The sequence below is a fragment of the Mauremys reevesii genome, linkage group 1 (genome assembly GCF_016161935.1).
Source record: "Mauremys reevesii isolate NIE-2019 linkage group 1, ASM1616193v1, whole genome shotgun sequence".
Lineage (NCBI taxonomy): Eukaryota > Metazoa > Chordata > Testudines > Geoemydidae > Mauremys > Mauremys reevesii.
In genome coordinates, this window is record NC_052623.1 from 252,773,670 (window position 1) to 252,790,812 (window position 17,143).

At 45.5% G+C, this 17,143-nt stretch overlaps 1 protein-coding gene across 6 annotated transcripts in view; it reads left to right on the top strand.

Annotated features, from left to right (window-relative positions):
* Positions 1-1,299: 1,299 nt before the first annotated feature.
* The window catches only part of WASHC1 (WASH complex subunit 1), a 74,097-nt gene continuing 58,253 nt past the window's right edge, over positions 1,300-17,143 (top strand). Inside the window, exons 1-2 of one of the 6 annotated variants that reach the window (XM_039547522.1) lie at positions 1,927-2,004; positions 11,884-11,963. Coding sequence is in view for 2 of the 6 variants with exons in the window: in XM_039547496.1 (XP_039403430.1) it covers positions 16,152-16,221 (70 nt within the window). In the remaining 4 variants the exon portion in view is untranslated. Of the gene's footprint in view, positions 1,323-1,878; positions 2,005-11,883; positions 11,964-13,919; positions 13,975-16,085; positions 16,222-17,143 lie in introns of those variants that run through there. The other 5 variants (XM_039547538.1, XM_039547511.1, XM_039547546.1 and 2 more) reach the window with 5 other exon arrangements.

The following is a 17,143-nucleotide window of genomic DNA, read 5'->3' on the forward strand; positions in this document are numbered from 1 at the left end:
TAAATAAAAATGGATCAGAATAGATTGGATTGCTGCTTCTACATCCGTTCCCATATTCTCTTTCTGACAGGTCCTGACACCCACACACGCTCCTTGCTCAGACTCAGCTAGGTCTTATTGCTTTCATTCTCAGTGTTGTATTGGTGGCAGGCTTTATATTCCTCATAACTTCCTCTTACAGAGATTTTCACCTTGTTTTCTACTTCCTTCTCTTAATGGTACACTTTAAATGCTAAACAACTTGATGATCTGGTCCCTTCATTAAGACTTCACATGGGCCAGCACTGTGCTTACTCTCCTTGTGAACGCCTGAAATGTTATGTCGCTGCTCATTTGCTTTAGAATTCCAACCAGTTTGATATCACTCTCTGCTTCAACCTGCAACAAGTGTTTATAACTTTGGATCCCACAGCAAATGAGCGTAGCCAAGTGAATAATTTGCAACTGGTATTTTATCTAATGAATTTAGCATTTCCCCCCACTAGTTGAATACGCATGACCAGATCCTGATTTTCTCAAATATATTTAGTTTGAATTATTTGCCTACATTTTTGTGCTGTTTTAACTCTATGTATCAATCACAAATAGTTCTGTGTGAGCATTCAATACTTGATATTTGCTGTTCACATTGTGTGAAGTTGTAACTGATCAAAGAAGTCCCCTGGAATTGTTTGTGATACTTGAGTGGATGAGCATGCATATACCTTTGGCCTAATGACTTGTATATGCACAATTAAATTTTGGGGTTGATTAATATTTGTGCACACAGCTTTGAAGGTCACTTGCCATGAATATTTGTGCTGGTAAAGTTGTTTGCTTGGCTGTTTGCAGAAAGAGAACACAAAAGAGGCATAAGCAGAACCAAGGAGAATTAATTCAAAAAATTTCAGCAAATAGTCACCATTAAAAAAAAAAGTATTTAATTGCCCAGTTCTTCAACTAAGCACTGGAGGGAGAACAAGTGCAGGTGAGTCAGATGTTCCCTTTTCCCCAAATCTGAGAAATGCGGAAGCAGAAAGACAGCTGGAAACAGGCAGAGGAGACAGTGGAATGTTTTTTTGTGTGACCTTCTCTTAAGTCATATGTTCACTTCTCTGCCTATGGGCCAGAATCAGGTCCAGGGGGAGTGTGACCAGCTTCCCTTTCTTTGTGATTATATCAGAGAGTGGAGGCCCTGAAATATGTTCTGTTGTAAGATGGGGTCACGCTATGGTGGTGGTTGAGGACCTCTGTCATGCGACGGCACCGCAGCATCTCCAAAGAGAGGGTGGTAGCTCTGTGGGGACACGTTGGGGCTGCGGAGCGTGGAGCCAGTGCTTAAGGTGGTCTGAAAAAAGTGTGTCGGGGGGGGGGGGGGGCGCCCAAAAGCTGGGACCACTAGGTGCAGCCCTGGGGACTTGAAGCACTGCATGGCCAAATCGCCACTTCCCCTCCAACCACCGGCTCTGTTGATTTTGTGGATCCAGAGCCCCGGGTCGGGCGGCGTGACACCGAGCCAACAGTTCATGCCAAAGTGACAGGCCCCTTCCCCAGCTGGGGTCTGGCTGCGAGGGGGGCGGGCGGGGGGCTTCCGGGGCCGGCGAGCCCCGCGCACGGCGCCCGTTCCGCACTAGCTCCGCTCCCAGCCGCCCGGGGCGTCAGGCCGGGGCAGGGCGGCGCGTGAGCACCGGGACCCCGCCGCGCCGCCCCGCTCCTCCCCGGCGCTGCCAGGCCTGCGCAGAGACAGCTGGGGCCGGGTACGTCGTTTGCCTCCCCCCGTCACTTTATGGACCCCAGAGCTCGGCCCCAGGCCAATCGCCCCCTTCCCCTACGTCAGCCCCCGGCTGCTGCCCCGCCCGGGCAGGCACTAGGACCTAACGGGAGTGGGGCAGAGTGCGGGCGGAAGTGGTGTTCAGCGGGAGCGGAAGTGACGCGTGGTAGGGGCGGAAGTGGGTGAGGGTCGGAGGGGCGCTGCGGGTGCCGTTGCTGCCGAGGTGTTTAGGGGGCGTGTCCCGCTCGCGGCAGGTGAGGGGGTTGAGGTTCGGGCCCGGCCGGTGGGCAGAGCCGCGGGGGCTGCCGCTAGATGGGTCCCCGGGGGGCTCGTGGGGACCTCTGCGTCCGGGTCACCCCGGGACTGGCCGGGCTGGGGGGCTGGGGGGGTCTCTGGCGGGGGCGGGGGCTCAGCAACTCCGCCTGTTACCCGAAGCTTGTGGGGGGAGCCTGGGCTGGAGGGGCGGGAACGGGGTTCGAGATGACACCTCACTGGGATGTATTGGTGGGACTTCTGAGTGTTACCTGCAGCCCCCCAGATGTGTGTGTGAGACTTGCTGAGCGGGTGCACTTGTTGCTGGAGGGCACTGGATAGGTAATATTAAAGGAAAGGGTTGTTGTAGCATTCTGGCGAAATGGCTTGATTGTATCGTTAATTATGATTCGTGAGTTGGACCTACAAAAAGTAGGTGCATATCTTACCTTTGGTGCATAATAGATCTCCTGCAGATACTGGGGTTTATACAGCGATCAAAGGTAGAATGACAACTTTGTAATAACAAAACTCCTAGTTATGGACATTACTAGTATATTCATCAATGCTCTGTGGCAAAGCTTGGCTGATTGTATATATGCATGTGTACATATACATTTACATTTATAATTCTGGGTCTGGTTCTATTCAATATCTTCATCAGTGATTTCGATAACAGCATAGAGAGTACACTTATAAAGTCTGGACGATACCAAGCTGGGAGGGGTTGCAAGTGCGTTGGAGGGTAGGATTAAAATTCAAAATGATACAGACAAACTGGATAAATGGTCTGAAGTAAATAGGATGAAATTCAATAAGGCCAAATGCAAAGTACTCCACTTAGGAAGGAACAATCAGTTGCACACATACAAAATGGGAAATGACTGCTTAGGAAGGAGTACAGGTCTCTTGCAACTTACGCACATTTAACATGCGCGATTTCAGCTTTACACTGAAAGGCCTGGAGTCCGGGAGGGGACGTAGCCTCAAGTAGAAGAGGCGGGGCCTCAAGATTTAAAGGTCCTGGGGCACCAGCTGTGGCTGGGAGTCCCAGGGCCTTTAAATCACCCAGGGGGCTCCCAGCTGCAGAGGTGGCTGGTAGCCCCTGGGGCGAACTAAAGGGCCCGAGGCTCCAGCCACTGTGGAGCTTTGGGCCCTTTAAATGCCAGCCCCAGCCCAGCTGCCAAAGCTGCGGGCGGGATTTAAAGGGCTCCTCCGGGCTCCCCACCACGGCGAGAAGCCTGGCGGAGCCCTTTAAATCCCGCCTGCAGCTTTGGCAGCTGGGCCGGGGCGGCATTTAAAGGGCTCCGCCGGGCTCCCCGCTGTGGTGGGAAGCCCAGCGGAGCCTTTTAAATCCCGCCTACAGCTCCAGCAGTCGGGCGGGGGGGAGCCCTTTAAATCCCGCCTGCAGCTCCAGGGGGCATTTAAAGGGCTCCACCAGGCTCCCCACCAAGCCTGGCAGAGCCCTTTAAATCCCACCTGCAGCTGTGGCAGCTGGGCCGGGGCAGCATTTAAAGGGCTCCACTGGGCTCCCCGCCACGGCGGGAAGCCCGGCAGAGCCCTTTAAATCCTGCCCGCAGCTCTGGCGGTGGGACTGGGAGGCCCTTTAAATGCCCTCTTCCCCCCCCCCCCCAGCCCCGCCACCGGAGCTGCAGGAGGGATTTAAAGGGCTTGGGGTTTTGACTATACGCGGTTTTTGCTTTATGCGATAACCGCGGAATGGAATCCCCACCTAAGATGCGACAGACCTGTCCTGCGGAAAGGGATCTGGGAGTCATAGTGGATCACAAGCTAAATATGAGTCAACAGTGTAACACTTCTGCAAAAAAAGCAAACATCATTTTGGGATGTATTAGCAGGAGTGTTGTAAGCAAGACATGAGAAGTAATGTTTCTGCTCTGCTCTACTCTGCGCTGATTCATCTGGAGTATTGTGTCCAGTCCTGAGTGCCACATTTCAGGAAAGATGTGGACAAATTGGAGAAAGTCTAGAGAAGAGCAACAAAAATGATTAAAGGTCTAGAAAAAATGACCTATGAGGAAAGGTTGAAAAAATTGGGTTTGTTTCTTCTGGAAAAGAGAAGACTGAGAGGGACATAAGAGTTTTCAAGTATATAAAAGGTTGTTACAAGGAGGAGGGAGAAAAATTGTTCTTCTTAATCTCTGAGGATAGGACAAGACGCAATGGGCTTAAATTACAGCAAGGGAGGTTTAGGTTGGACATTAGGAAAATCTTTCTAACTATCAGGGTAGCTAAGCACTGGAATAAATTGCCTAGGGAGGTTGTGGAATCTCCATCATTGGGGATTTCTAAGAGCAGATTAGACAAACGCCTGTCAGGGATAGGTTAGATAATATTTAGTCCTACCATGAGTGCAGGGGACTGGACTAGATGACCTCTCGAGGTCCCTTCCAGTCCTATGATTCTATGTATGCCAGGCACTCATGGGGCTGCTGTTATTTGTTGTCCTATGATTATTTGGTAATTTGACAGTTACCAGACTTGTGTACACATGTTTGGTAATTTTTGGAAATATAATTAATGACTTCTGAGAGTTAGCATCACAGTGCTGTGAATGCTTACATCTCTGAGTTGCTTCAGGCTGTTGCAGATGCAGGAAGGCAACTTTGCTTCCGTTTTGTATCAGTTAATGCTTGGTTTGCATTTGAAAGACTCTCTTCACAACTCTAGAAATTTACTTTAAAAAGAGTTTGCATTCTGCAGAATCAATGGACCTGATGTTAGATACCACTGCATTAGAAGGTTTTTGGCCCCTCTCCAGAATCATAGGCACCACCAACCCATTCACAGAAATAAAGCTTACTTGGGGGAGGAGGCAGGGCTTAAAGTGGACTGAATCACTTGGAGTCACAGAACTATTAAAAAAAATTATCTGAGTCTGGTCTGAGGCAAGTAAATAGCTGCTGACTGGACATTGTAAGTGTATTAAAGAACCACTCTGAGATTTAAAAATATTCTGCAAACAAATGCAGTTGTTCCTGGTAATGACAGATCTGTGACCAATTTAAGCCTTAGAAAGAGGGGCTTGATAACATATGAGATTCATACTGATGTATAATGGTATCTGTTTTGATGAGATGACAAGTTTGGAACAGGCTTTGTTCCGGCCCTTATTCAGATCTCCACAGCTGTGGACTATATTGTTCAAACCCTACAGTAGAAGCAGTGCAGTACTATAAGGCTTTGAACTGCAGTTTGTATATTGGGCATGGAGAATTTCTAAAGAATCCCTGAATGAGGAAAGCTGCTGTGTACTCACTATGATGTAGTTCTTGTGTACACATAGGAAAGCCCTTGCTTTAGTTACTCTGTACCGATGGAGAAAGAATTGTTGCCATTTGAAATAGTTAGTGAGGAATACTCTACAAACAAAAGCTGCACTGTGTGTTTGGGAGGAGGGAGTAAGCTTGTGAAACTGGTTCAGTCATCATTACCCAGGACATCAGCTGATGGTTTGCAGTAAAGCTCTGATGAATAATCTCCTAAAAACATTATTAATCTGAATATCAAGTAGTTGCTGTTGAACCAGCAACTAATGCAAAGAAAGCCACCGGCTTGTGGAAGATTTATATTTCAGCAGTGCATTAGAATCCATTTTATTAATGTACCAGAGAGAGCTCTGTTTTTTAAAAGTACAAATTTTGGATTTAAGCTGTACATTGGTATGCTTAAAGTAATATTACTAATCATTGACTAAAATAGATGCCTCTCTTGCACTGTGGAGATGCAATTATTTGTCAAATAAATGCATGGGTAATGTTTTCAAAATAAACACATGCTATTGTGATAAATGCATTCATTCTAATAAAATTCTTCTGTGTTGAAAATAAAGAATGAGTCAGCCAACAGTAATACATACGGTTGCAGTGGTATTACATTTACCTGCGTATACTGAGATGCTGCTGACAGGCATAATAACTGCTGTGAAAAAGGTTGTTATTGCGGCCATATCAGCAATGGTGGGCACAGATAATATTTACTCTAATACTGAGTGAAAAACTTTGCCCCATTATAAAATCACATCATGAAATGTTAAACTGATCAGTGATTGAGCCCAGGTCTTTCCTACCAAAAAGAGGTGACTCTCATTTCTCTAAGAGCATTGTAGATATGCTTCCACCACTAGACAAGGGGGTCTCACCCTGAGGAAAAGTACGCTTTCTCTGGGTCTTTTTGCCTTTTTACTGTGATTGCCAGTAAATGGACCAATCAGTGCCAGCTGCGGTGGTGATTCATATGGTGTGAACAAATGTCTGCTAGGGACTGGACTGAGACCACCATCTCGCTTCTCTTAGGCCACTCAGCAGTCATCACTGGAAATGGCTTGCAGTCTTCTGACCCAGATCAGGTGACATAAAGGTGAAAGGCTCTATATCTATTGCCAATTTTTTGAGGCATCCAGTCTTCCTAGTGTACTGAGATTACTCTGGAATAGAACAGATACCACTTCCTCTGCCTGATGCAAGGTCTGGAAGCAAACTTACTTTGATGTCTCCCTTGGGAAATTTTCTGCATTTCAGTCTTCCTTTGAGTCTTGTTCTGCTGTTTTGCCACTTCCCTCTTTCTGCTCTGGTTAGGCTGTCGTGATTTGGGAAGGATGTCTGGGGGTCCCTTGATGTTTGTTTAATTATATTTGGTTGATGAACTTGTCTCATTTAGAAAGTGGAAAGAGCTAAAATGGCAACATTATTAAACCCATGTGTTCCCTGGGACTGCTTTGTCAAGACAGAAATGCCCAACCCACCAGTCCGTCAGTGCTTCCATCTTAAATGTGGTGCTTTTCTTATTTATTTGTATTATCATAACATCTAGGAATCCCAGGCATGGACCAGAACCCCAAACACAAAACAAAAACAGTCGTTGCCCCAAAAGAGCTTACAGTCTAAGATGATACAACAGATATTTACAGACAAAGAGGGAGCGCAAGGAAACAATGAGATGGTATTTGGCAGTGTGACAGACAGTGGGCTTAGTACACCAGTAGCCTAGCTGTTGTGAATTTTTTTTGTAGGCCTCATGGCAAAGGAGAGTTTTAAAGAAGGATAATGACTGAGTTTTGAGGATGTTTATGGGGTGCTCCTCCCAAGCCTGTGGGGGCAGCATGGGAGAAACCATAAAGGTGCATGTTTGAAAATCTAACAAGTGGGTGATGAGGCTGGCATCATGGAGAAGTTGGAAGTGTAAGCTGATCTTTTGCTGCTGAATGAGAGGTGATAGGTTGGTTGGGATAGGTTATGAAGGTGGAGACAAGTAGCTTATGTATGTTATGATAGAGAAGAGGGAACCAAGGAAGGGGTGCAAAGAGGGAGTGACGTACTCAATTTCCTAGCCGAACACTTTGCTCTTTTGCAGCAGCATTCTGAATGGATATCAGTGTGCCAAGATTGCATTTGTAAAGGCCAGAGAGAAGGATGTTGCACTAATCAAGACATGAGATGATGAGAGCTGACCACAATTTTGTAAGATCTATAGATAAGAGAGTGCTGATGGATACTCACCTTTAAAGATCCCTCACTCGTTCCACCAAAAGAATCATGTAACTGTAATGCCAGTGGCACTAGCTGAACAGGCTGAGGGCTCTGTCGCTGAGAGAGGAGGGGTCAGGGATTGAAAATTAGAAGTTTATAGTGCTGGCCATTGAATGGTGACTCTGAAGCTTGTTCTCCATTGGTGCCACATCCTCCCTCAAACCCCTCATTTCACTGCAGATCCCTATAGCCTTGCCTTCATACCCTTACCTGATTGGTACTTGTACATGGAAGTGGTGCTGTCACTGCAGTGCACTTCCTGACTCACCATCTCTGCTGGATTGGGGACATAAATACTTCTCAGGAATGGCAATAATCCCTTGTTCTACACTCCTTGTTAAATCTCCTCCCTGCCCTTTTACTCCAGACTGCACTGGATGTTGACTGTCTGTGAGGCATGTAGATGGCATTCTTGGGGATGATTTTTTTTTTTACTCTGCTTTCTTGTCTTGTATCATCTGCTGCTACTTCTGCAGCATCTCCTCTTGAATGACACACACTCAGCAGACCACTCCATGAGGCTGATCACAGGATCTTGTAATATCACTGGAATTTCCTCAGGCTCTTTTTCCTGCTGCATCCCAGAATCCTTTGTTTCTTCCTTGTCCTTTGCCTGGCAGTTTCCTGAGGAATGTAGATCCTATTTCAAAGCCTGTTGCCTGCACTAATTTGTTTTTGTTGGCTTCTTATTTCCATTGATTGATTGCTTTGGCTCTTTTGTGTTACTTTACATTTGTCGACCAATTTCCCTAGTCACATCAAATCTGTTCTGCTCTACTGCTGCTCCAAAGCCTTTGGCAGGACTACAGATATGGTCTGCTCTCTGTCTTGCTGCTTCCAAGCATAACCAATTTGAGCTCTTCTGTAGGAACAGAAAATAAAGGAAGTCAGTTTCTTAGCATGCTGGGCCCTGTTTACTTGTGTTCTTCCTCAATCTAGCATCACAGGTACAGTTTTTTCTACAGTTGCAAGTGTCTTGACATCACTTAAGGATTAATTTAAAAGATGTGGGGAAAATAAGTCATAGGAGAAGAGACTGACTTCAGGGCACGAGGATCAACCCTTTACACACTCTGTCTCTGTGAGATGTTTGGGGAGGGTCAGCAGGTATTCAGTGGGAGGTACTGGGAGCTCTTTTGCTTGAAACATTTTCATATTTGACTGGATGAAACAATTCTCCCTTGGCCTCTTGGGAGAGAATAAGATGGAACCTAATAGTATAAGGCTGTTACATCCCTAACTCCTGACTCAAGAGCATTCCTGGCAGGCAGAAGGTGTGCTCCATGTGTGTGGAACCCAACTTTCCCAGAGGCCATTGTGTTGCCCTGGATTTGAGGGGTGTGTTTACCCCAGAATGTGATCAAGCTAATTGCCAACCAGATTGTGTGCATTCAGCCACCACGAAGTAATGCTGCAATAGAACACCACTTAGTTAAGGGTTAATTTGGAGACACGCTTTCAGAAGCAAGGTGATATCTAGCTGGCAGTTTCTGCTAATCAGAATGGGAGGAGGGGACGGACATGTAAACAGCTGAGTCTGAAAACCTTGGTGGTTGGAAAACCTTGTCTAGACGCCTCTGATATTAAAGTTCATTGAAAGTTAGAAAAGTGATGATCCAGTAGGGGTCATCATGACCTATGTGTTTTGTAGAAGTTACTTATAAAATATTAGCTAATAAAGTGTACATTGGAGCAGTCCTCTGAAGCCATCTTGAGAGACCTTTTTCCTGACACTCTTTCTCCCCAGTGGGTAAGCAACTGGCCACTGCGAACCTGCTCCATACCATTACTCCATACCATTCCAGATGTTGGGTAAATATCTGGGCTGTTCTAAACCTATTGCTTATGTTTGTGTGTGCTTAGATCTAATCAACTGCAGTTTTAGACAAGAGCACGTTTACTTGCATTACTCCTTGATCAGACAGAAGTGCTGTGTTCCTGTTGATTTATTCCTTACACCACCTGGAGTGAAATAGTTACGTTGCCCCTGTTGGGGGTTCTGAAAACTCCTGGTAACAATTCGTCTGACTGGTGTTCCATATTGTTTAAAAGTCAAGTAGAGCATTCACGTTTTTTTTTTAAATTAGAGTTTCTTCTTTGCTGGTTGTTTCTTCTACTTTTCCTATAAAAAGCTTTGATGGGGCAACAGGCCTTGTGGTTGAGGAGGGGGAAGCAGTAGATGTGCTATACCTTGACTTCAGTAAGGCTTTCGATACTGTCTCACATGACCTTCTCATAAGGAAACTAGGGAAATATAGCCTAGATTAACCTACTATAACATAGGTAAACCACTGGTTGTAGAATTGTACTTAGAATAGTTATCAATGATTCACAATCAATCTGGAAGGGTATACTGAGTGGAGTACTGCAGGGATCTTTCCTGGGTCTAATTCTATTCAGTGTTTTCATAAATGATTTGGATAATGGCATAGAGAGTACACTTATCATCCACAAACTTTATACCAAGCTGGGAGGGGTTGCAAGTACTTCCGAGGTCAGGATTGGAATTCCAAATGATCTGGACAAACTGGAGAAATGATCTGAAATAAACAGGATGAAATTCAATAAGGAATAATTCAAAGTAAGAAGGAAATTCAAAGTGGGAAGGAAAAATCAATTGCACAAATACAAAATCGGAAATGACTGCTTAGGAAGGAGTACTGCAGAAAAGGATCTGGGAGTCATAGTGGATCACAAACTAAATGAGAGTCAGCAGTGTAATACTGTTGCAAAAAAAGCAAATGTCATTCTGGGATGTATTAGCAGGAGTGTTTTAAGCAAGACATGAGAAGTAATTCTTCCACTCTACTCAACACTGATAAGGCCTCAACTAGAACATTGTACTTGGTTCTGGGCATCCCACTTGAGGACAAATTGGAGAAAAGTCCAGAGGAGAGCAACAAAATTAATTTAAAGATTTAGAAAACATGACTTAGGAGGGAAGATTGAAAAAATTGGGTTTGTTTTGTCTGGAAACAAAAGTCTGGGGGACATGAGTCGTCAAGTACATAAACGATTGTCACAAAGAGGAGAGTGACAGTGTTCTCCATAACCACTGAGGACAGGACGAGAAGCAATGGGCTTCAATTGAAGCCAGGGAGATTTAGGTTAGATATTAAGAAAAAACTTCCTAACTGTAAAGGTGGTTAAGCACTGGAACAAATTACCTAGGGTGGCTGTGGAATCACCATCATTGGAGGTCTTTAAGAACAGTTTAGGCAACACCTGTTGGGGATGGTCTAGATAACAGGTGCAGGTGACTGGACTAGATGACCTGTTGAGGTCCCTTCCAGTCCTGTATTTCTGTGATCCATGAGAGAAGCATTCTGTAAATTAGAGAACTATTTCCAGCTCATGCCTGCCCAAGGGCAAGGACTCTAAACTGGAGAGTTTTCATGGTGGCGTAGAATAGCAATTTCTAGGCCACTGGACTGGCTTAAATTGGAACTTTAACAGTAGCTGCTACAGTGTACCTGTCAGAAGTACAGGAATAGGTGTCCTGACTTTCCCACAGTGCTTTGGGATTGGAAATTTGTGAACTGTGATACTGATGATGGAGTCCTGATGCTTTATGAACATGCTCTCTCAAACATTGTCTTGCTAAAGAGGGAGAGAGACTTGGTCTACGCTGGGGGGGGCATCGACCTAAGTTACGCAACTTCAGCTACGATAATAGTGTAGCTGAAGTCGACGTACCTTAGGTTGACTTACCTCGCGTCCTCACGGCGTGGGGTCGACTGCTGCCGCTCCCCCGTCGACTCTACTTCCACCTCTCCCCGTGGTGGAGTACAGGAGTTGACAGCAGAGCGATTAGGGATGCGATAAATCGATCCCAGATAGATTGATCACTACCCGCTGATCCGGTGGGTAGTGTAGGCGTACCCTTAGTATTAAACCATTTAAAATTGGTCAAATTTAAAAATTTTGGTTAAAATTCAAAACTTGGAAGGGGAGGGGAACAGGAACAATTCTGACAATCTGGGAAATCCCTCCCTCCCATTTTTTCCCCCCTAACCAAGTTTCCTTTATATATAGGAGTCTTGGTTCTGGAGTGAGCCTTGTGCCCCTTACCCTGTCAAACCTGGGATATTATGTCAGCGCTGGGTTGTTACAGCTTTGGTGATATTAGGTGTTTCTCCTCATCATCTAAGAACAAATCTCAGACATGGAAATTTCCTACAGGCTGGTCTGCAATACTTGAGTTTAAAAGATGTCACATTGATCAGGAAAGATGCTGAGCCGAGAATGCTGTGCTTATTTCTGAGCCTCAAGGAGCACTGTATGAAATGGCCCTTCACTTAAAGAGTCTTAACGTTTGTTGCTCTCACGCAGGGCTTGGAAACAATTACCAAACACTTACTATCCAGAGGCAAATATGAAATGGAGGAGGAGAAGGGAGAACTACTAACGAGGTCCAGAGGCAACAACACTAGCATTTTAACAGCCAAGTTTCCCAAGTGGCAAGAGTGAAATTGACATGATTCTTGTTGCTTTCATTGATGCCCATAATATTTAAAAAAGCAGCAGTTAAGCTGTCTAGCTAGTGTTTTCCTTTCACTCTGACTGGGAAAATTATGAGCAGTGATAGATTTAGTGGAGACTCAGGAGAACACTTCAGGTTTGGAATGCTATCTAAACACCCGCGATGGTCAGGAATGTAATTATTAAATAAACAATCTTAAATTGAACCTATGAATTGATAATGAAGGAGCTTAAGCTCACCTGGGAAAGCTTCCCACTTGCTAGTGGTGAGTAAATTAGTTTTTCCCAAACCCTGTTCTCATGACATGGCTGCTCGTCCACAGTTTCTAAGGGGGGTCCTGGCAGACAAACGCCTGTGCATGTAGCGCCAGAACAATTTGGAATGCTAGCATTGTCTTCATCTCTCCTTCGTTAATTTAGCTTCAGACTCCATTCTGCTGAGGTAATCTTCATCCCTTCAGATAAAAAAGTGCTGCCCTGGCTTCCTGCCTCCCAGAATTCTATGGCAGGAAAACTGCAAGCAGATAATCCCTAGGGAACTACTCTGCGGTGTGGTTACTGGACCTTCGTAATATTGGGTAACTGCAGACACTGCACACTCTGCCTGAGTTGTGGGAGAGAGGGTGAAGAACACAGCTGGGAGCAATAGTACTAAGATAAACCTGAAAGAGCAAGGGAGGCACTTTTAGAAGTTTAAAGATAGTGGGCAGGAGAAGAGGAGGAGAATTGTCTTGAGAGAAGCTGCTCCAAGATGGAATGATATGCTATATCCTGTGGCCATAGTGTCTGGGTTTGAAGGGAATAGTTTTCATCACTTGAAAGCAATTTCTGCTGTTTTTAATCTCCACTCTCTCTGACCTTTTCCTGAGATAACCTCTGCCAAAAAGCACTCCGACCTGCAGTTTATTGCCTAGATTATTGATTTCCAGGGCAACAAAAAGCTGGGGTAAAAACAGGACAGTCCATCTTATGCAAGCCACCCTGTTGGGGTCTTCCTGCTAGCTAACATTGGAAGTACTGAATAAGTTTCCCCTTTCTAGTGTTTGTGTGTGTATTACCTCAGGGAGTCCCAGCTGCTGCCACGTTGTCTGTAAGAAGCACGAGCATCCCCTTTGCTGCTGCGTATGCAAAGCTGGCGGGTTGGGTCTAATGGATTTGGCATGACCAGACTGAATAGCTGACTGTGCTAAATATCATCTATTGAGCCTTAGTAGTAATGCGGGGGGGGGGGAATATTGTGATATGCATGAATTTTGGTGTTGAGGGAAATGCAGGGACGCTCTAGTGGGTCTAAGGAAGGGATGGAAGTGGGATACTGGAAGTATTTGAGTGGGAGGGAAATGTGGTGGTGGAGGGATAAGGGAGGGCAAGATCACAAAGCAGAAGGCTGAAGCTGATGACTATAACAGAACGTTATTGCCCTGTGAGCTGGAAGAAGTGACCAGCTGTTTTATTTCAGGGAGATGCTATATTTTCAGAGAAATATATTGTTTGTATGTGAGGGTATTAAAACGGAGGCGCTTTGAACTCTGCTGAACCAAAGCCAGCTGTATGCGCTTGCTGGCACTGCAGCAGCAGGACAGCTGGAATCCTCATGGAGACTCAAATAGTTAAGACAGTTTGTCACATTTAAATGGTGTCAAAGGCGAGTCAGATAGAACAGGGAACTTGAACGTATCCTGGGCCTAAGTGGGAATGGACACAGATGAAATGGCTCCAATTGGGCAGTCAAATGAAGGGAGGGGGAGGCTAGACCTGGACATTGAGAATGTTAAAATGGGTCTTAGAGACAAGGTGGGTGAGGTAGTGTCTCTTATTCTCTAGTAAAAGAATGGAGGGACCCTATAACGAAGAGGAGCATCTGCTGTGAGACAGGTGGGTCTGTGGGGGCCATCTTCACTGACAGAGCTGGTATGATTGAAGCACAGTTCTGTAACTTCTGTAAGTCTCCTCTTTCGATATTTACCTTTTTTGCTTACCCCTTCCCAGAATCCATCCATTCGTGTCTGTGATGATAGGCTGAATTTAATCTTTTGATGCCAAACCAATCCAATTGAATCTTGTTTCTTACTATTCCCCTCTTACCCCTCAAGATAATCATTTCAGTTATGGGAATTTACTTCTTCAGCAATAATACCTAACTTTTGTGCAGCACTTTTCATCAGTAAATCTCAAAGCACTTTTCGCAATTATCCCCATTTTACAGATGGGAAATTGAGGCACAGAGCGGGAAAGTGACTTGCCCAACGTCACCCAACAAACCAGTCGCCGTGTTGGGATTAGAACTCAGGTCTCCTGAGTACTAGTCCAGTGCCTAGCCACTAGGCCATACTGTCTCCCAAAGATGGCTGATGCCTTGAGGAATGTGGGTTTGCCTCCCTCCTCACTTCCCAGATGATAAATGGGAGGAGGTAGTGATAAGACTTGATCGCAGTTCCAAACTCAAAAGTTTCAGGGTGGCAAATGTGCCATGGCGGAACATGGGAACTCCTCCTTGTGTACCCTGCTAGAAACTGCTCTGTACTGTTTTATGAAAACCGTATGGTTTTAATGGAATGTGTACCGTAAATCTTGAAGAAGCCTGGTAGAACAGCTACTGGGGGGAAATTTGTCCTGGCACATATTGATGACATTTGTGTTTTAGCTCAACTGAGAGGAGCCTGCGTCCCAGGTTAGGAGGATGCTTGAAGTTCTCTAGATCACTGGTGGAGAGTAGTCCTGCACAGTCGGTTGATAAAGGGGGAAGAGTTGTGAATAATTTTTATGGACAATGTGTGACTCAGTTTACCTACTCACTTTGTATTGTTACTCACTAGGAGTGAATGAGTTAATTTCTTGCTCTGGAACGCGGAAATTAGGGATAGGTGTATGTCACATACGGTAGTCTGGATTGGACCCAAAAATGCTAACAAGAACTGAATGGAATCAGCACATATGAATAGAAGAACCAATGACCAGACTCTGACTGGGCATTATCTCTTAACACCTGGCAACCAAGGGAGAGATGTGAAACACAACGGGAGCTGCAATGAGGGACAAAGACAGGAGGTGTCACATGACTTGAAAACTGGGATGGCCACGTCTATGCCGCAGGTGCTATCATGGCATAGCTACGGTCACTAACTATGCCACTATAACCCTGTAGTCTAGATGAAGACTACAGTGATGGAAGGGTTTTTCTTCTGTTGTCCTAGCTTCATCTGCACTGGTGGTTAGGTTGGCATAACTATGGTGCTCAGGGGGATGGATTTTTCACATCCCTGAGTGCTGTGCTATGTCAACCTAAGATTTAAATGTAGACCAGGCCAGAGACACAAAGGATCTTACGGAGACTAAGGTGGATTCTAGGAGGCCATAGAATAATGGGGCAATTGCTTTTGCCATTGGAGACTTTGTCCTGAGCTTGGCTTTTTCATACTGACCTAAGGACTATCAAAGTCTGTACTCCGGGTGACTAATAAACGCTGGTTTGCTTTGAAAAGGCTTTCCTATGTCACTGCAAATACTTAGAGGTTATATTGTTCCCTGAAGGGGTAAAGTCTCTAACAGTATTCTGAACTCATACAGACACACTGAGAAACAGGGATGCTGTAATCCGAAGGTCCAGTCTGAATTGTAGAGCTGTGAGGCTCACCTGTTTGAAAAGCTAAGCCTAGGGCAAATGGGATACTCCAAAGTAGACAATAAAGATGGGGCATCAAACCCTCTGAGACGAAACACCTTCAGTTTTGGATGCTAGCTTATACTACAGTTTCTCTTCCTGCTACTGTATGTACATGAACATCTAAGCAATATTTTTTAAGTAGTTGTTTGAAGTGTCCCATGGGCTTGTTAAGCTTTTTGTTTTGCTCATCTTTAGTCTGAGACTGATTGAAGGCATTTGTATACAAATCCCCTGGCTGGGTTGGGTTGGACTGGAAGTTTAGACGGCAGTATTTAGTGTCATTCAGATAAAAGGTATCTGGCATTTTAAAGTCCTGCTGGATCATAATATTGTTTGTGCTTTATGCAGATACAGTGATTGCTGTTCTTCACACCTGGAAAATGCCTGTAGAAATTATGGGTTATGGGGATGAAATGGTGGAACCAGTCTGTGCTGCTCTCTCCCCTGGACGAGGATGTATAATACTGACCATGCCGTACCTTGTGGCACAGCAGCAGGGGAAAGGGTGGCGCCTCCAGGAACAGGTGTGGTGATTAGTGAATGTCTTCTGCCAATAGGGCACTAGGATTTTTTTCCCTTCATCTTTCGGTGCAGGAGTTGTGGAATGAGATGTAGTCACAGCAGCAATGAAACCCACTTCTACTATTCCCTGGGAGAATGGAGGAGGAGACTGTCACTTTAATAGACATATGGGGAATGGAGAAAAGACATGGAGGGTCTTTCTGCTAAAGCAGGTCCCAAATCACGTTACCTTGCTCCTCAATTTAGTGCGCTAATAGCCTACAGTAACCCATTCCATTAAGACTATATAATATAGGTGATGCCCACCCCATTTCAGTCCAGGGGCACATTGATGGGTGAGAGGCAAGGATGCAGTATGTGGTGTGCACGTGAAGCCCTGGAGTCATGATGAATACCAGGGCAAACTCTTCAGTAGGCTGCCTCTTCTGAGGCTATAACACATGGGTGGCTAACTCCCTTTGCAAAGGGACTGGCTGCTCCAGTGACATCTTGCCAGTGAGTGACTATTGGAGGTACACAGGGGGCACCTTGCTTTTCTGATGTGGTATAGGAAGGCCGTTTTTCTCTTCTCTCCTCCCCAAGCTGTGTCCCTGTGGAAGTGCCACACTCCAGAAATGCTGGGCTGTAGATGGGAGTCTTGCTTTCATATTTTGTGGGTAGGAGTCTCTACCCTGAAGCTGCAACAATGAGGTGATGTAGATCCTGCACCTATGACCAGGTTCCTTTCATGGACTGGTAAATGCTGCTGGGAAGGTGGGGGAGAGAACAATATCCTCTAAAGCTCCCCAGCTGTCTGCATTATATGCCAGTGCCTGTGGCTGGGGAGCTCTGGCTGCCCTGTTTAATTCGCTCACGGTGAGGCACAGCTGGAGTTGGTCCCTGCTGCAGCTCTCTGATGGAATTGCTGGGAAGCTAACTCCACCC